Raw genomic sequence first — 20781 nt, forward strand, 5'->3', positions numbered from 1 at the left:
GCCTAGACCAGCCAGCAGCCACACGGTGGACTTGATTGACTATCTGGACATAAATGTGTGTATTGCCTGATACAGTGGTCAGGATATTTTTACTTTATTTGCAATGTCATAGATACGATCCTTTCTTATCTGGAAATGCTTTGCATTTATACAAGGAATGTCATCCATTTTTTGGGCATCAGTGATTATATAGTCATCTTCTTGCAAATGGGACATGAATATTTTTGATGAATTTTTTTAATGGTGATTTTGGAAGTTTATTTATTTCACAATGACAAGTCTCCGATCTCCTGGTCATAAACCTGGACTTCCGACATGGTATAATGGATACATACACCAGTTTCGGACAACATCTCTTCCGCGTACTAAGAAGGAGCGGGAACAGCTATTCTCTATCGCTATTGATGATGAAGGTAATCTCTACTGGGGAATTAGATATTGTAGGGTTTTTAGACTTTAGGCATTTTTGGTTTTTATGTGTTTATGTTTGATTTTGTGTTTAATGTGTTTTCACAGGTGTATATCTAGGTATGTATCAGAAATGTGTGTGCTATATTCTTGTTGGATGAATGAGAAATGAATTGGGGACCAGAAACAACAGCTATTTTGCTTGCAATATCATGTTAAAATTGCAGCCTTTTCTTCAGGTGTAATTTAGTCAAAGACATAAATGGGAACTGTTTGGTCATGATTGACAACACTTTGTTTGTCAAAAGCAAACATTGCAGATTGTTGCACTATTGCAGTGTGGAATCTTATGTAATTGTAGTGAATTGAAACTGCTGAAAATCACAAATTAAGAACAAATTGTCTTGTTCAAAAAGAGGCCTGTGCAGTAAAGATTTACCTTTATATTCAACAAATAATGAATACAAAATGCCAGATTTACATTTTTTGCTTATAATATAAAGCATATATGTTGGTGGAGTTTTTTGTCATGATTGCTTGAAAATAAATCAAGGAAATTGATGTGTTATCCTCATTTTGAGGAAAATGCCTTACAGTAATTCATGTGAAAGGTCTGCATGTCACAAGAAAATGATAGTTTATAGGAACAATTGTGTCCTCAAAGCAATTGTTTTCAGTTTCCCACAGTACATATTTTACACTGACTTTCATTTCCCCTGATGGTATACATACTAAGCTAGCTGCAGGGAGAGAGATTTCAATTAAGAGCCACTCACTTGTAAGTAATTTACTAAAAGCAATATGGCTCATTTCTATGTATAACTCAATAGATGAAAAGGCAAGATGAAACAAAAGGCAGTGAAGTCATTTGGAAGTATATTCATGTTAGAGGACTGTGCCCATCTCCTACATTATATCTTGATTTAGAGCTATGATTGAGGGTTGTGTGTATTTAATGTATATTATATTCATGCATATATGATATATCATGACTGTAAATGGTATAAATGAAAAAAATTCAGTCAGAGAGGCCATGAATGAGCTAGGGGACATGATGGTGGGTGTTGAAGCTTTTTTTCCAGAAATTGTGTACTACTTGTACTTATGTACCTGGTCGAAAGTAAAACAGGGATAAATTTTTCATCCTTGTTTTATTTTCGACCAGGCCACTAGTGGATGAATTTTATGCTTTGCTGATTTGAATTAACAAGCAATAAACTTATTCTCCCTAATAAGTGCCCCTACCCTATAAGTGTCCCCTGGAGTATTTTCTGATTGACTGAGAATACCCCCCCCCCCCCTTTTAAAAACTTATAGTCTGATCAGTTTTCCAAATCCATCAGATTTACATTCAAGTTCAATTGAAAATTGGATTATGTTCCATGAAATTGACTCTGTCATTGATCTGTGTGAGTTGAGAAAAAGTGATTGACACAATCTTGAACAATTTATTTTTCCCACAAAACTTTTATTAGATAGAGTTAGGGAAACTTAAATTAACTTTTTGACACAGTCAATTTATTTAATTTCAATACGACTACCTTTTTTGCCATTTTCTAAGTGCTTTAAGCACTTAATAGGGAGAAGATATATGGCAAAAGTCTAAACAGTTGTGAAACATATAACTAAGGTGGGTTAAAACAGAAGTGAGTAATTTCTAATATGGCTGCAGTGGTGGATCGAGGATTCTTGAAAGGGGAAGCAGGTTAAAGGTCTGGGAGACACATAATATTAAATGTAATAATTTGATTTCTTAAATTGTAATTTTAGGACACAAAAGGAGAGGGGCAGGCCCCTTGGGGCTTATACTCTAAATCTGCCAGTGGTCTGGGTTATAATAATATGGGACAAAACTTCTCTTGTAAAGTAAAAAAAAGTTTGAAAAAATAGAAAATGTGTCATATAAAAAAAAAAGTTAAAGAAAAGTGGAACATATGGCTCAATGGTCATAGGTGTTATGCCAGTAACCCAAAGGCCCGTCATGAGCACTTGAAGTTGTGTCCTTAGACAAGGCACTTTATCTGCATTATCTCAGTCTGCCCAACTACACTGGGTACTGAGTTACCTGGGGGTGGGGTGGGGGGTGGTAACTGAGGTGGACTGATGTCCCATCCAGGAAGAGTCAGAGAGCCTCTAGGCTTTACTTTTTACTAGGGATGTCAAATCGGTCAATTTTTGATAATCGGTTACTCGGACGTTTTTCCGATCGAGTACCCGGGTACTCGGTAACAAAAATGTAAATACAAGTGTGTTAATTTTCTTGAGCCCCGTTAAGCTCTGCTAAACCCCAAAGCTGTTTTTATCACGTTTGTAAATGTATATAAACATCGAGTCCAATGGAAATGATTTTTTGGTACTTAATTTATTTATCAAATAAACACAAAAGACAATTAATACATCAGAAATTACATATGGTTTACAGTTCTTGTTTAGGATCTATTTCATGAACGCAAAAGGAGGACAAGCTGTTACGCAGGTTTGTGATGATTAGACTAGCGAAAGAGAAGGAACGGACATTGTTGGGATCGCTAGTCTAATAATATTTCATTTGCTGGTTGTTTCTCCCTCCATATACACTTAACTTACTACGCAAACTGACTTTCAGCATTTTTTAAAATCTTTAATTATTTCTAAATATTTCTTCACTTGTGAAGTGGGTTATGAATGTCCAATTTCGCTGTCGTATATTAATTAAATAATTTAAAAATGATTTGAAGGTAATAGACCATACTTAAACGATGTTCACTGAAAACAATCATTGAAGTCATCTAAAAATTAAGGATCACAATAGGTGAGAACAGTTGTGTACCAAATGATTGGTCACTAATTACTATATATATACAGCCACAGGCGATAACGGGTGTTTTACGGGTGTAGATGACGACACGCTAATTACCGTGTGCATATTTAAGTTATTTTTTGAAAAGTTTTTGATAAAAATATGTACTTTGAAATTAGAAAAAAATACACATCCGAGTAACTGAATACCATTTTTAGTATTCGATACTCGGACGTTCGATCGAGTACCCGGTTAACCGGGTACTCGTTGACATCCCTACTTTTTACTAATCATATAAAATTGAGAACTACCCAGATTGATTAGATAATGGTATTATCAATCAACCAATACTTAGCAGTGGGAGAGACTGACCCATCTGGTTATATTAATTCCTTCCATATGTTAGATGGAATGTACTAGCAGCGATTTTGCTGTCTGTGATGCAAGGCTTGAAGTTTTGTTTCATAATACATATGTTTTGTAAAGATTCTGGTGATTTTTTACTGGGAAGGAAGACCATTTCAAATCTGATTTTCCTAGCAATTTTTTACTGTCAGTAATTTAGCATTCCGAAATTGTTTAAACTCAAGGGATAAATAGTGAACTGGACTATGTGTAGGAAACTTCAAAGGAGTTTTTGATGCTTTCTTCTTCTCAAAGTTCTCATTTTGGAGAGAATCTTAGGAATTCTATTTAGTGATATTTACATATGGAAAGTACAGTACAGACAGTTTTGTCTGGGAGAAACAGTTGGTATTCTGGATATGTCCATCAGATGAAAACAAGCACTGAACAGACAGGGCAATTGAGTGCTGTTCAGGGCTTTTGGGAATGTGGTGAGTACTGCAGAGGCTGTTCCAAGTGTCTAGAGGAAATTGGTAAGCATGTGAATGCATCATTAGTACATTCTAGTGATGGTGTAGGTGCTAAAGCCTATGAATGTGTACTCCGAGGCCTTGAAAGGACAATGAAGAATTAGTATTATAATCACTCTCACATTGAAATTAAAGACATGCAACCAATAATGGGGTCAATTTTGTACATGTAGGATAAAGCTTTATTTGTATATTGTCTTCACAATATAGATTTTAGCAAAATCTTGAGAATATTTTTTGTAGAGACATATTTACTTTATTTGATTCATTATTATTTGAATTTTTTTTATTGCTTTTATAACCTAAAATGGTTTTCCTATGTCTATGAATGTAAAGAGATTATAAATGTCTCCATCAACATACATTTGAATTAAGTATTTCATTAAGATACAGTTTTCAAAAAAAGATCTGTCAAGTGGAAAATTGAAAGTTTGGGACTTCGGATGGATTAGATTCAATGTCCTAATGTAACGTTTCTTTTTTTTTTCAGAAGAGAGTGAGACTGGTCAAAAGACGACAACGACAACAAAAACGTATGTACAGTTATAACAGTCTACCTCATTCATATCATATGAATTGGAGTTTACATATGTGTTTATTTGTTATGGCCTACATTGTTAATATCACATGGATATATTTACATCCACTGAATATCTTCTCCTTTATTTCTTAAGAAAACTATTGCTTTTTATCAGTCAGTAAATAGCAATGAGCATATCACCTGTAAAGATTTCTTGAGCAGTGCCTCTTCCATCAGTGAAACGTACAGTGACGTACATATCAATAATGCAATATTTAATCTACTTAATCCTACTTTAGGCGATTTTTACTACAGATACAAATATAAACAATAAAATGTCTTTGTTGCTTAAGCGGGTTATGCATTTTTTCTGCAACAGCTGCAACATTAATTCCCATACTAACAATCAAAGAAAGCATTTTGTTGTTTAAATAAATCTAGAGTCCAGTCTTTGCAGTCTACCTGTTGCCTGTTATTCAGTTTCTCAATTTTACAGTCTGTAAAAAGACAAGAAATTGTCATGAAGTTTTATTTCAATATTATGAGTGTAGAGGATTTGAAATTTTTAAGAGTGATTGAACTTGATGGCAGGAGGAACAAGCTTTTTCCCCAAACATTGTTTCAAAAGATTTTTATACTAGCTATCACATTGAAAGAGATTATTATAGTCACACAAACTCTCACATTATAATGATTCACACAGTTTGTGACAAAACCTGTTTATCATCAGAGAAAATTTTTTCCTGGTAACCTCAACCACCTGTGATGAAACCAGGTGCATTATAAACAAGTACCTACCACTTACCTGCACTTACGTCTTGTAATCACTAGATTATACATACTGTACCCAAAAATTTGTCACAGAATATTTTTGGTATTATGTATGTTTTTGTTTTGTTTTTATCCACTGGCAAATTGTTCTGATGTAATAGGGAAACAACTTTTGTGAAGATGGAAGATTTACCATATATTCTCAATTGCCTACATTTGTCAATTTATATCATTCACACTTTGTAATATATTTGTTATGAAATACATAATTTAAGAATAAATTTAATGGTTTACAGGAGTTTGTTTGAAAGGTTCATTGACACTCTGATAAGAGAGATAACTCTTAACAAGTTTAAATATCTATTACTCCTTTATAAATTTGTCAAGTTGAAGTGTCTTTTTTGTCCAATTTTGCCCTGCAAGCTATGCTAAAATTGTTTGCATTTTAGTTATAAAACACATTTCTTTTGGAAAATAGCAAGCATTAAAGCAACGTTTTATATGAGTGAAAAGGGGGCTTATGAACCTTAAGGGGAAAAAGGTGAAAGATTGTCAAAGATGTACATGGAATATTGGAGGGATAGGTGTATTTATAAAACATGTATTGCAAATATTGTATGACTTAAATTGACAAATGTTATTGGCATTCGTTAGTTCACAGAGTTTGTTTTTCATTATAATATCAAAGTGGTTCAAGAGGGATAACTCTTACATGCCTTATTTTCATTCTTTGCAGGACAACAGTTGTCCAGAATGGAGACATCAGCAATGGTCCACAAGAGGTGAGTGTTTTAAATGTCTCTTAAAGGTCACATATTATGTGTTGATTAATCTTAGAAAAATGGTAATATTAATTTAATTTGTTTCCTTTTTTAACAAAGCGGTATACACAGATTCTTTAACTGCATGAATTCATACCTATGAGAAAAATATTGATTTGAAAAAAATCTCATTTAAGAAAATCAGTTGATGTGCGTGTGTTTCAAATACAGTTGACTTTTGATATCTTGAACATTGATATATTGAATACATGGTTGGTCTTGAAATGATTCTGTGTTCCTGATGTCATTATGAATCCAAACTTTGTTATCTTGAACTCTCTAATATTTCAAGTTTTGACATTCCTGTTCCATTGAAGATATTTGACTGTATTTTTGATTTCTCAATTTCAAAGCAATGAAAACTTAACATCAACATAATATACTATATTTAATTAAATTCATCTCAGTTTTTAGTCATGTTTGACATCTCAATTGACCTCCTTATTTTAGGTTGAGGAGGAGACTAAGACCAGAAAGCCCACAGTTCAGGAGGAAATTATGTCAGTGGAAGGAGGGGTCTATGAGAATGAACCTGTCCATGAGCCTGGAGTGGTGAGGGAGAGTGATCCCAAAAACATTGGGGAGGAGTTACCAGAGGTGGGCACAGCCAAGAGCATGCTACAGAGGTTCACCCAGATCCAGGAGGACTCCAAAAAACCTGTGGTCGGGAAAAGGCAGGCTACCCCACCCAGAGGCTCTGGCCCTGTGGAGTATGTCAGTGAACCAAGAGCTGTTATTGAAAAACCAGAGCAGAAGCTTGAAGGAGGAATTTTCGAGAATCAGCCTGTCTCTGAAGAGGGAGTTGTGAAGTCGTATGACACAGTTGAAGATGTCAAACCAGAGCAGGGATACGCTAGAAATGTGTTGGCCAAGTTCAAGGAAATAGAAACTCAAGTTAAGAATCGTCCTCCTCCATCACCAAAGAAGGAGCTAACTCCAGACCGATTTACCAAGGGGGAGTATGTCAGTGAGCCTAGGTCCACTTTTCAGACATACGAAGGAAAAACAGAGTCTGGCATTTTCGAAAGTCAACCTAAAGAAGACAGAGATGTTGTCAAGTCATATGAACATGAACAGGAGGTTTTACCAGAGCAAGGCACAGCCAGGAATTTAGTTTCGAGATTCAAAGAGTATGAATCAAAAAGCAAATCTCCATCTACACCAAGAGAAAAGAAAGAGTTGACACCTGACAGATTCACAAAAGGAGAATATGTGTCTGAACCCAGAGCAACCTTTGAGCAGTATGAAGGGCAAGTAGAAGCTGGTATATATGAAAGTAAGCCAGTGGAATGTCCAGAGATTGTCAAATCTGGAGAATATTATGAGGAACCTTTACCAGAACAAGGTTATGCAAAGAATGTTATTTCCAAATTCAAGGACATTCAAAAAGGTGCAGGATCACCCAGCAGTTCACCAGCAAATAAACCAAGGGAAATAACTCCACCTAGACAAGACACATTCTCTGGTGTTTTGGAAAATAAACCCCAAGAAAGGTCAGATATTGTCCACTCATATGATGTCCGTGAAGAAGATATGCCTGAAACAGGAACCACTCGAAATCTGTTGAACAAATTTAGGGAAATCCAGCATTCAGGGTCCAACTCCCCAGCTTCACCAAGGTTAAAGAAGGAATTCACGCCCCCACCCCAGTCAGGCATTTATGAAAACACCCCTCAGAAACATTTGACGGTGGAACAGAGAGAGGCAGAAAGTGGAATTTTAGAAAACAACCCAGACAGGAGAGAGGGTGTGGCAAGAGAAGAGGAACCATCTGCTGGGACAGTTGAGTTCCCAGAGAGAGGCTACGCAAAAAATATGGTATCTAAATGGAAACAACTTGAAACTGAGCATAGCAAATCCGCTTCTCCCTCACCAAGATACAAAGAATTCACCCCTCCAAGGGAGGAACCCAGAATTAAGAGTCCTCTGAGTCCCAAATCACCCGCCGGAACCAACAGCAGTGTTCATCCTCGGGATTTACCAGGTCAGTACCAAGAACAAGGGGGTCCAGGAATCTACGAGAACCAGCCAACGCACCGTGCAGACATTGCCAGAGAGGATGAGACTGATTGGAGTGAAGGCCTGCCAAAGGAGGGCACCAGCAAATCCCTCATCAGCAAGTTCCGATCAGTGCAGGAGGAGGCAAAGAAGTCCCAGGAAGTGCCTAAGCCCATCTCCAGGAGGGTGAGTAATGCATGCTGGGATAGTTCCCATGGTCCCTAATACTTCCTTTGTGTAAGGTATTTATCATCAATAATCAGATACACCAGCTGTACCTGATGAAACACACTTCTTCCTGGCAGCAGAGTTGCCCTTTGTTTGGTATCAGAAAATTTATCATCTTCTTATCAGTTTATACCTAAGTGTTTAATGCCCTTTTTATCCTTACAACACAGCTGCCAGTATGAAGTGGTTGCTCTGGTTGTTATGCTCTACCAGACAAGCTCCATAACAGTTATTGCCTGATAATACACAGTTTTTGATTTGATAATTTGAAGTAGGCTATAGGTGTGTCAGTGTTTTTATATTCTGCATAAAGCAGATTTTTGTGCATAAGAATGTATGCTAGATTTTTCATGCATGTTTACATCGGCATCTTGTAGGATTCTGCAGATAGTCCAAGGAGTCCGAAAAAGAAGGTGGGTTTTTCAGTGTACATGAGTTATCCCCCTTGTCACATTTTCCACTTTGCACTCTTCTCATGCTATAGCTCTGAAGGTTACAAGCAAAGCATTTGTTTTTCATTGCAGATCTTTGGAATTTTAACGTCTTTCTTGCATACACATGTTCTTTAAGGTTGTGGGCTCACAGAGACATTCAAACGCACTGGAGGTGGTTTAATTATGAGCACTAACCTATCATTATCTTAAACCCATCTAATCAAGATGTATGCAAGGTGAATTATTCAGAATAGCTATATAGCTTATAAATGAGTCAATATGGAAATCAATTACTGCCTTTTAAATAGTACCTTATATCCTGTAAGGCTATGGCATATTATTACCAGACACATAATATGAATAGGAGGTTGTCAATTACTATTGTTGTTACATCCAAAAAATTTTTGGTGATACCATCTGCCTGGGACAGTTTATGACCTGATCCATAAAAGTGAAATGATTAGGACAATGAAATGGTTTTAGGGACAATTGTTTATAAATAGAACTATAAATTATTGATTGTAAAAGTACATTGAGACTGATTGAGGACATATATGCATGGCTAAATGCATAACCATTTTATTTCATAGAATGTTAATTATAGGAAATAAAGGATATAAACTGGGTCAGATCATAAAAATATTTTGCAGCATAAGCAAAACATTTATTGTAGTCAACAAATGCAGCACACATGCAGGTCTCCCCCTCTTAAAACTGTGAAAAAACAGCTGTGTATCAAATCGATACACTGAAACACGGATCATAAACAAAGCTGAAAATCCCTGTTCATGGTCATGCCTGATCTGTGTATAGAATAAGATGTAATCATCTTTGGCTGTTAAGAGATATACTTCTTACATAAAAATCCCTATAAAACAGCTGACCTGTGCTCTGTGATGTGTGTATAATGATACAGGAATTCACCCTTGAGTGGCCCCTGGCCGCTTTATATTATCCTGTGTGTGTTATGAACTAGTCATAGTGAGAACTGAGGGAGTATAACAGGAGTGGAGCTCACTGATTCAAAATCAAAACATTTGCTTTTTCTTTAAAATGACGGAATTGTCAGCCGTACAAAAACGGCTCAAGGTAATCATGAATTTCTTTTCTTCGTTTGCACAAAAAAACTTTTTTTAGCCATGTTAATTTAATGTACTCTCTACTGGGTTATGCTCCATGTGATTATAATGTTCGAAAATTATAGATTTCATTTGCTATTGTTTCTATTTTGAAAATTTTTTTGAAGTATCATTTTATTAATTTCAATCTCATTGAAAGGAGGACAGATAGTTCACTGGCTATTGTTAGAAATAACATGTTTTAAGAGGGATTGACTTCATCTAATACTGTTTGTTTAAGAAGACTATTACACACAAGTCAAATATTTTCGAATTTAGTCAGAATTTTTTTTAAAGTTTCCATTTTGAAAGACCATTGTTTAAATGTAAAACTCTTTCAATTTCATTGGTGCATGAACATACTTTTTCTAATGTGGATGTATGACCTATAAATTAATCACAGAACATGGACAAGGTTAAAACTGATAGTTGCTAAAATTCAGTCTTTTCCATAGTATGTAATTTCAGTTCATTCATTCATAATGCAACATAGTCCCTAGTGATCTTAAATTTCACAGCAGGTTTTAGTCGACAATGGGTGTAACTTCATGGAAAATTTTGAAATGACATATTAACATTAAACTATCAAAGTCTGTTGCCCTGAGCCAAAAAATATCTTTAATGAAACACACACCCCAAAGCATAAGATTTTATTTTATGTAAACTTGCAAACTTAAAGGTTAACAAGATATTTAGTCAGGGGAATTTTGACCTCATGATGTTTAGTGCAGTCTAAAAGCTCAAGCAATTTTGGCAGAATCAGCAGCAAATTAGAACAAAATAATAATGGAAATTGCAAAGATCCAAGTGATGTTCTTTTAACAAGGTGTGGTGATTAGAAAGATTCTTTAGTGCAATTTGCACATGCTTTTATATTTCAGTCTAAAGTTTGAGATGAAAACGTTGTGAATGCACTTTGATCCATTATGTGTGTTGAACTCAGTAGGAGGACTGCATTTCCTGTGCAATACATTGTAGATTGATTTTCAAAATTTTTTTTAAAAAACAGCCATGCTTTGGAAAAAAGAGGTCACAGGCTTCTGAGTTAGACAATATTGATCCTTTGACTAGTGCTTCCAGCTGGCAGGACAGCTTGCTGAGTCTCGAGATGCTGAGGAGAATGCTGGTAGATTGATTGGGGTCTATAGTCCCCTGTATTAATCAATATTGAATTAACCAGGCTCATATTCTATGGGGACCTGTCATGGCTTTGTTATATGTAGGTACAGGTCCGACTGCAATGGGATTAAGTAAAATATTGAAGCAGTTCAAATGTTATGTGAGCTAATTGTGCAGCGCTGTTTGTGTGGGCTGTTTAAAACCAGGACAAAAACAGGAAGAGGAAATGTATCAATGTACTTAAATACCTATAAATGTAAGCATGGCAAAAGAAACATTTCATTTCCTTCCCTTCTCATACTTATATGTAAAGAAATTTGTTGTTCAAGGGTATTTTTCCTTGAAAAGTGGGAACTAAAAGAACATGTATTTAATAATTGTTCTTGGATAAGTGGCCAGGGCTAACAGTTCAGTGGATGACTACATGTATACAACCTCTCTTGTTCATATCTAGGATGACCTCTTTAAGTTGTTTTGTGACAATTAGAGTATTCTTAATAGTTTGCCATTGATGGTTTGTCTTTCATATGAAAAGGATATGAAGGGTAATACTAGTGCAACTTCACATTATGTATCCTGTCAAGGGTTTTCATAAAGTTATTCAACCAATCAAGGTCACTGCAAACTCACAAGGGAGACTGTGAAATGAATGTACTAAGGAAATGGCTCATCAGAAGTTAGGGGGAAAAATGACATAAAGTAGGACAGGGGGAGGGTGTATATGTATAAAAGCTGGAGGTATAAGGAAATAATTCAGAGTTTATTAGATTTTTATCTGGGCAACATTGCTTCAAAGTCAAAATGGAGGAAAGAAAAGAAACTGTGAATGATGGGGTAGGTTAAACTTGCATACATCTTGCAAAGCTTATACTAAAAGCATGATCAGTTTCTGATCAGGATAGATTTTAATTTTTTTTAAGGGGTTAAATTCCTCCTAGCTTTCAGACTGCAAGTGCAATAACTATATTTGTCAAAAACTGAAAATGTGTGTCAATGAAAGTTTATTATTTAAATGACAAAGATTTCGATGTAAAGAAAAAGGAAAAGAAAAAGAAAGAAATTCAAACTGTAATTACAGTCAGTGTTAGGTATTTGACCAAAACTTCAGGTGTAGGAAATGTACAACACAAATCCATGCAAGGACCCTTTTTTAAGGAATGCAATTGCAAATTAAAGAACAAAAATTCCCTGAGGAGTTGCTTGCATATTAATTTGCTCTAACCTGCTGATACTCAAGAAATGGAGGGAGATTAGGAGATTAATATGTTCTGAGTTACAGATGCAAGGCCAAAGTGATGAAAATCCTTCATATTTGATGTCTTCAGAAACAAACTCCAGCTGCTATGGCAACATTTTCTGAATATTCCCAGACAATGTTTTCATTGATGTACATGCAGAAAAAATATTAAGTGGGGAAAAGCATTGGATTCCAAACAGAAAAAAAAAATCAAGGCAGATTTGAAAACTTTTCTTCAATTGATTTATTGTATATGTAAGACACACTGTGTATATATTTCGTTGCAATTAATAGACAGGTTTATTCAGTAAATAGGTTGATTTGGGAAAGATGTTCAGTTAAACTGCTCCATAAATTCATTTAATTGGTGTATATGAACTTTGATAAACAACTTTTGACAGAGAACACATGGTTCTGAGTATATACAAGCCTGGCTGTTCAGAACCTCATATTTTGACCAGGTCTAAATAGATGCTAATATCACCTACCTCCAATATCAACAAATGGCTCTTTGGTACTTTTGAAATTAATCTTTCATGAGAATTTTGAAGTTAAGGTACTATAAATATCTGAACATTTTGTGACTGTTAGAGTATGTATAAATAATTACAAAAGTCAACCACAAACGCAGGAGGATCATAATTATTACACGTTATTCCGGCACTTTGAGCCAATTTTTGTGGTATATTGCACCTGCTATAATCTTGTCCATGGGTTCCCAAGAGTTTATTTTTGTAGGTATGATTAATAATGTAGCCCCTAACAATCACGAACCTTACAAATCAATATAGCACATGTCTTGGTTTGATGTCTGTACATGCATGCATGGTTTTACAGCCACTAATTAGTTAAGTAAGTTTTGTCTATAATGGTTCACTCAACTGTCTGCTTTTAGTGTAGGAGGGAGAATCATAAAGATTTCTCTGCTGGTGGTAGTTTTCAATGATAATTGCTGTCAAATCTTTTTGATGACGCATAATATTTAAGATTTGTAAGCATTGATAGTTTTGACTTTGTTGAGTTTTTGTGCAATATATATGAAATATAAATTGCATTATAAACGAGCTAATATACAACTTGATATGATGTCACATTTTTGCACAGCCTGAATGGAATATAGTCACTAATCATTTGAAAAAAAAAGGGGGGGGGTTCATTCTGTATAGTTATTGGTGCAAGACAAATATTCCAGACATATGTCTTTTATTTATTTACACTAAATGCCAGATCATGTATGAAATGAAGGAGACTGACCAGAAATTGCTGAAGGCGTGTGACGGTTATTTGTTGCATGGTTTGCATTCTGTTGTTTGTTACTAATATAACCCAATTTTTTTTTTTGCCCTGTACAGATGTTTGAGGAGCGCAGTGACTCGCCAGAAAGAGGCGAGAATACCCCCACCTCCGTAGGAACAGTAAGTCTCAAGATCCACACTTGGTGTTTGACCTTTAACCTCTCTTAGTTTGGGGAGTTTCTTTTTCTCTATTATTATATAGTTCTTCTCTTTAATTTTCTAGTCCTTAGTTAGTTTTTACTAAGTTTTTTCTCTCTTTCTCTTTGTCACCTAATTATTTGCCCTCTTTGTAACCTCATTTAAATAGCATTTCAAGTGCAATAGTTAAATACACTTCTGGTACATGTATATAATAGATTGTCTGACTTTCCGACCTTTTTTTTTTTTTTTTAAAAGATCATCCTACTCTAGTTAATCTAAAGCCAAACAAATCTTGACATGAAATATATTCTTTTTATTCCAATTCTTCTAATATGAAGGATTTCTAAATACTATTCCACACTCTTTTCTTGCTTTCATTTGTAGGAAAACATGCATATACAACATGTTTAGTCACTGACAGCTTAAAATAAATATTAAGCAATCTTCAAGTGTTCAAGATAGAGTTTCCTTTTTTTGTTCAGAAGTGTGTTCAAATATTCATTGCAGCATTTCTAAAAAACCTCTTGATTTAATCAGTAAAAATGTAATTGCAGTATATATGTACAAAAAGTTTACTTTGACAGGCATTCTCTTGGCATATATAATACATGATCGTATATATACATATTATTCATATGACTATATACAATATTCCTCAGGATGATGAGTCAAATGTGGCTCCCTCTACAGGCAACAATGCAAGTGTGAGTGTTCTGTATACATAAATGGCCTGTGGGCAGCTATGGGTGTCAAATTATCACTCACAATATATACATATCCCTGTTACGATTATTATAATCATCTATATTTTCTCTCCCTGTATTATGAATAGAGGGTTTTCTCTGATATACAGCTTTCCTCCAAATATTTTGTAAATCCATATCCAACAGAAATAAATGTAATAATGATATTTTGTAACTACCCATGTATTACTATAACTCCAGTTCAAAAAATATTTAGGCTGGTACATTATTTCCTAGCTGCTTTTATTGAGTAACATTTTTGATTACTAACATAATGTACATAATAGTGGATCTCTCATATCATTGAAATAACCTTGCAGAATTGTGACCTAGCAGCAGATGCAGATTAGACTCTATTATAAACATTATAAAAGCTAGAAAAGCTTGCTTGGCAAAAACAAACATTTTAAAATGATTTTCTATAGACATTGCCTTAAAGCTCATGTTTTTAGCATTCATCATTGAACATAGTTTTCATGGTTCATTTAATCCCTGTAGTTGCCTTAATCATTGGGAGAATCGATGGATGGGTGCAAATAACTCTTCCTTCATCACTTTCTACTGAAATCTGTCAAAAAATCATGAAAAAGATAAAGGCAGCATTTAAAGAAGATAGCTGTTATCTTTAAGACACACATGAGTCATCTTATATGAATCACTTCCTACCATTTCAAAGATTGGATATTGTGGTTTAAAAATTAAAAAAAACAAACAAAAAACTATTGTTATAGTGAAATATGTTTTTGATTTCATTTCAAGATCCCAATTTGTTTTATGAAATATACACACTACAAAATCATAGAAATGTTAAAAAACATGATTTGCTTTTCTTTGTTTCAGGTATTATTATAATTACACTTTTCTTTTTTTCCCTCAAACTGCATGCACTAATAATATGATTTATACATTATATGTTTTAATTTTTGTTAAATTTGATTTTTGATTATAATTCAGCATCTTGTTGCAGTGTAAGGCATCTGTTTTTTTTAAACATAATTTAGCCAAAAAAATTAACATTATAGACAGATACATTTGATTGGCACTGGCAATTCTGTATAGTTGCCATAGTAACAGCATGGCTGATGAAATTGAAAGATTTTTGCCTGAGTTTGTTGCTTGTGATTTTTGTTTGTACGTTTATGTTTATAACTCTTTCTGTGCAGCCCAAAAGTCCCTTTGTCGCCGTACAGTTGGAGAAGTGTGCGGCATGTCAGAAAACCGTCTATGCCATGGAGAAGATCGAAATGAATAAAAACTGCTACCACAGAGCGTGTTTTAAATGTTCCCACTGTAACTCACGATTAACGTAAGATATTCATACTATGACTTTTATAAGATTTTTTTTTTTACTTTAATTTTATGTTTTCATCACAGGGTACCTGCCAACCTTCCTTTTCCCCTAGGCCAGATGTTATGATCCAGAGAAGAAAATTTTCTTTCTTTAGGCTTAGTAGTGTTTGTTTTCACGTAATAGTGAAATAAAATTCCATTTATTTTACTTCCGTACCAGATTGGCATGCAAAATAGAAATATTTCAGTCTAGAACCATGGATATTGTAGATAGATAACATACATGTATTATGTAACTCTAACCTTATGAAAGTAATTAAAGTATAAACCAGCATATATAAAACTGATACTTTAAATGAAAGAAATTCAGATTTCAAATGTTTTCCAACCCAGGAAGATAAGACAGTAAGTCAAGCAAACACAGAGAAAGAAGTGATGCTTGAAAAAATCGCCTTCAGAGGTCCTGTTCATTGTACACTGCCCTACGATATCATGAGTTCAATTTACATGAGTCATTGCCCCCCATTCAATGTGTATAATATATGTGTAAGTACAACTAGGTATATTTGTGTATATTTATATACTGTTCAGCAAATTCTGCAGGATGCCGATGTATAATAGAACACTTCCTTTCCCAGAGCTAATTTCCTTCCCTTGTTAAAATGGCTGACATCCTGCCTACTTATCACCAATCCGAGTAGAAACAGATGATCTAGTTATATTGTACCACTACTTAGTTTAATTAACCTTATATTAATTACCTGGTAACAGGTCCTTTGAAATTTTGTGGTTTATCATTTACCAATTATTTTTTAAGAATTTCAATATTTCATGAAATAGAATGTGATTTTGCATGCAAGTGTTTACTTCAAGTGCGTGTGAATGCATTTGAAAGTTTAAAAAAAAATAATAGCATGCAGGAAATATATATTTTTGAAAGTTTTATGAAGTGTACGCATGTTCGATTAAAAAAAATCACCAAAGATCACTGCAAAATTCAATCACTTTGTGTCCCATTTCATACAAATATATGCTAAAGTACTACATGGCAACTTTATGTTGCTACATTGCATAAGCCTGGGACCCATTATATTTGAAGCAATTTTTTGTTACATTTTGATTTCCAAGTAACCTTACATCTATGTGAAATTTATTCCGACAAAAAGAAAATTGAGACATCTTGTTGTTCTACTTAGAAAATTTCACAAGATCACGAGTCATGTTAATATCTTTTCCAAATTGTCTTTTCTCAGGGCCAAAACGTTCAGCATGAATGAAGGAGTTATGTACTGCACTAACCATTTTAAGCAACTTTTTGCCAGGAAAGGGAATTATGATGAAGGATTTGGACGTCAACAACACAAAAAGCGTTGGCAAGGTGACCAACCAAATGGAGAACAACAGACAGTTCAGGAGGCCACCGCTTGATGTTGTGTGCTTTATTTTTTGTCAATATGTAATTCTTTTGTTTTGTATTATTGTATGATATGATATATTGCCATTTCATTTGCCCACATTATAGAGACATATTATCATTTTGAAAGAATTTGATGTGCACATGAAATGATAAGTATCAGTGAGGAAAGAGGGGACACAACTCTCTTAGGTTGACAGATAGAACAAACATTGTCCAGTGCTGTTGATAACTAGTATGTTGGAATTATTAGGAGTGCTTTTTGATATTTTTGTCCATGTTCAAAATACCACAATTCATGTATTACATGTATTCATTCTTAGGACATTCAAGGATAATTACATGCCTGCATTTACAAATTTTGAATTGTTGTCAAATATATTTCAAACTTGCAAAAAAATCGTTTGGAAAATACCTTTATACAGAGGTACAAAGCAAGTGTCTCTCTTAGCATAAGATCTCAGGCATGTGTGGTCTTCCATTGAAGTGAGCGAGTGCTTGGACACACCATGAAAATTAGAATCATTGCATTGTTTAAAGATCATTGAAATAGGCTTTATATTTGATATTGTCTGGAATGTGATAAAGGAACAGATGTATTATATTATACTGAAAAGTGTGACATATGAGTGCAATTTTTTTTATTAGGTAATTTGAATTGTTTGCAAAACTTTATAACATCACTTTATATACTTTTGGGGATTTACCTTGCTCATCCGCAAGTTTCTATTTTTGTCATTCATGTATTATTTTTATATATTACATCACACAAAGACTGTCTGAAAGGCAGATATGTAGGTGAACGATAGTAGGTGATTTATTCAATAGATAATATAACATATTTAAAAAGAAATTTTTATAATTTTTCCATTCATTTTTAAATCTGTTGAAGTTTGTATGAATGAGTTTCAATCAATTTATTAAGAAAAAAAAATCTATGCATCTGTTTAATTCCCCCCCCCCTTTTTTTTTAGTTTTGTTTATTTAAAAAAAATATAAGTACATGTACACGTATGTGAATGCAAGTTGCTGTAAGTGATCTTTGACATTCTTATTTTAGTCATATATTTGATTAGATTATTGAAACTGCTTCAAACTCGAATGTTAATTGTGAATAATAAAAAAAGCTGCTTTGTGTATTGTTAGTAATGAAATCGTGTGACATATTTAGTCACACTGAAAACATGTGACAATCGGGTTTGAGTTTTATAATGCTGGTCTCATTTCCCATAATCATTAAGATTAATTTATATGTGCTTTCGACCTTAAATTACAAGCTATAGCAAATATTACTGCATAGGACTTTTGCAATAAAATCTTTTTCAGTAAAAGTGCCTTCATTATTTTTCTCTTATAAATAGAAATAGAAGACTAAGTGGGTATATGTTCAAAATTAGCAAACATTAAAGGTCTTTCTTTTTTTAAGAAAGAAAAATGTAAATGTGGAAATTTCTAAAATTTTCTTTCCTGATTTAAAACTTCATAATTTTAAGTTCAAATTAAAATTAGATACATGTAGTTCAAAGTCTCTAAAAAGATATTTACATGTATCAAGGAAAGATATATTACTTGGAAAATATAAATTTGAAGTGCTTACACTTGACATCTAAATTTAGCTTTAGCAACAATATGCACTGTAAGACTTGGGAAGAGAAAATTTTATTAGGACCATTGCAGAGCTTATTATACATTATACATGTAATTGTATTATAGTTATTATATATTATTATACCTCTACTGATTTTTCCCTATGTAAAATTAGATTGTTAGATGTGAATAATTCCCTAGAAATCAATGTGAATGGACTTAATCCCTGTGCGTTAGTCAGGTGAGCTAATCCCTGCTTTGAAAGCTAATTCCTGGTTATCCGTAATCCTCTAGATTTTTCTTTTGTATGATTGTATCGGTATAATATGTGAATGGACTAATCCCCATGCATTAGTCAAGTGAGCTAATCCCTGCTTTAGAAGCTAATTCCCAGTTATCCGTAATCCTCTACATTTTAGTTTTGTATCAGTATAATAAAACATATAAATATACAATTCCAATCTTATACAAACATCCCTTCAAAAGTAAGAGAGCGGAAACTGAAAATTTCTTATTTTTTCTAAGTTCGAGAGGGATAACTGTAAAAAAAAAAACATCATCAGACCACGATCAAATTCAAACTTGGCCTGTACTTTAATTGTAGTAAAATACCTGCACATGCAATTTCAATCTTACACAAGTTAAAGAGAGGAAACTGAAAATTTTTTATTTTTTTCTAAGTTCAAGAGAGAGAACTGTCAAAAATCATCAGACCACGATCAAATTCAAACTTGACCTGTATTTTCTGGTAAATACCTGCATATGCAATTCAAACCTTATACATAATCCCTACAAAAGTTAGAGAGCGGAAACTGAAAATTTCTGATTTATTTCTAACTTAAAGAGGAATTACTCTTTCAAAAATCATCGGACCACGACCAAATTCAAACTATACCTGCGTATTCCTATGATGTATCCATATGGCAAACTTGTGCAGCAATTTTAACAAACTTAAGAATATCCATCTGTAAAAATAAATAATTAAGATATGTCTTTGCCCTGCAGCTGTTTTCTTGACAGGTAACAAGTACATTTTTGTTAAAATTGCTGTACAAGTTATGTGCATTATCTCATTTTATCAGAATCTCAAGGAACTAAAGCGGACTATTCATTTTTACCATGTTTCATCCTGAAACTCCACCAATAATAACATCAATTGAACAATCAACATTTCTGCAGCAATATGATCAATCTTTGGAATAATTTACTTAATAATAAATCATGTGTCTGTTAAAATAAATAGGATATGCTCTTCAGTCAAAGCTATTTTGTTGATTACATTGAATAATGACTTCATATTCATGGACGTTATGATGTGTATTGACTATAACATACCATGGGCACTAAGTATGTACACTACTGTAGATCACCAATTTTTTTTAACTTTGTGATTGATATATGATTTAGCAATAGCTTATACAAGCTGTTTTATGAATTTAAATAACACATATTTTTGGAGTATCCTATTTAAAGTAAATGTGTGTAAACTCGCATCTCATCCACAGTCCATTTTTTTTTTTGATGACCAAGTTCAGCTTGTGTGTTTTGTTCCACAGCCAATAAGAATGCATCCTTCTAGCTATGTATGATATAAAATGTATTCAATTTATCAGAAATATATATTCCACAGTGTTGGCATACAGTTAAAAAAAACCCACATAACCAAGACTGAAGCTAGAGTAAACATTTTGGATGTGCCAAGCATACTAATACCTCTTTAATCTATTTATGTGCTATACATGTACTTTACACCATATTAAATTAAGATAACACTAACTAAATGTTTACAGAGGAAATATTCTTGCATTTATTTGATTGCATTTTGAAAATTTTACAAATATCCATGTACATGTATATTCATACAAGTACCATATTGCAAAGAAGCTCTTGTTAACACTTGACTGGACAATCAAACAATTACCCATATTCTTAAAAAAAAAGGTAACTTTATACACACTGACAGCTGGAAAGATACTGTTCTATCTCGCATCTCTTAGAAGTCC

At 33.7% G+C, this 20781-nt stretch overlaps 1 protein-coding gene across 10 annotated transcripts in view; it reads left to right on the top strand.

The window, feature by feature from the left end:
• The window catches only part of LOC133183509 (enolase-phosphatase E1-like), a 29887-nt gene extending 11365 nt beyond the window's left edge, over positions 1-18522 (top strand). The window contains exons 3-10 of one of the 10 annotated variants that reach the window (XM_061318464.1): positions 4553-4595; positions 6090-6135; positions 6625-8358; positions 8778-8813; positions 13661-13723; positions 14404-14448; positions 15651-15793; positions 17031-18522. In XM_061318464.1, coding sequence (XP_061174448.1) covers positions 4553-4595; positions 6090-6135; positions 6625-8358; positions 8778-8813; positions 13661-13723; positions 14404-14448; positions 15651-15793; positions 17031-17205 — 2285 coding nt within the window. In that variant the 3' untranslated portion in view covers positions 17206-18522. The remainder of the gene's footprint in view (positions 1-4552; positions 4596-6089; positions 6136-6624; positions 8359-8777; positions 8814-13660; positions 13724-14403; positions 14449-15650; positions 15794-17030) is intronic. The other 9 variants (XM_061318474.1, XM_061318469.1, XM_061318486.1 and 6 more) reach the window with 9 other exon arrangements.
• Positions 18523-20781: the final 2259 nt, after the last annotated feature.

This window comes from Saccostrea echinata, unplaced genomic scaffold (assembly GCF_033153115.1).
Source record: "Saccostrea echinata isolate AGI-Se365-2 ecotype Australia unplaced genomic scaffold, CSIRO_AGI_Sech_v1 ptg000001l, whole genome shotgun sequence".
Lineage (NCBI taxonomy): Eukaryota > Metazoa > Mollusca > Bivalvia > Ostreida > Ostreidae > Saccostrea > Saccostrea echinata.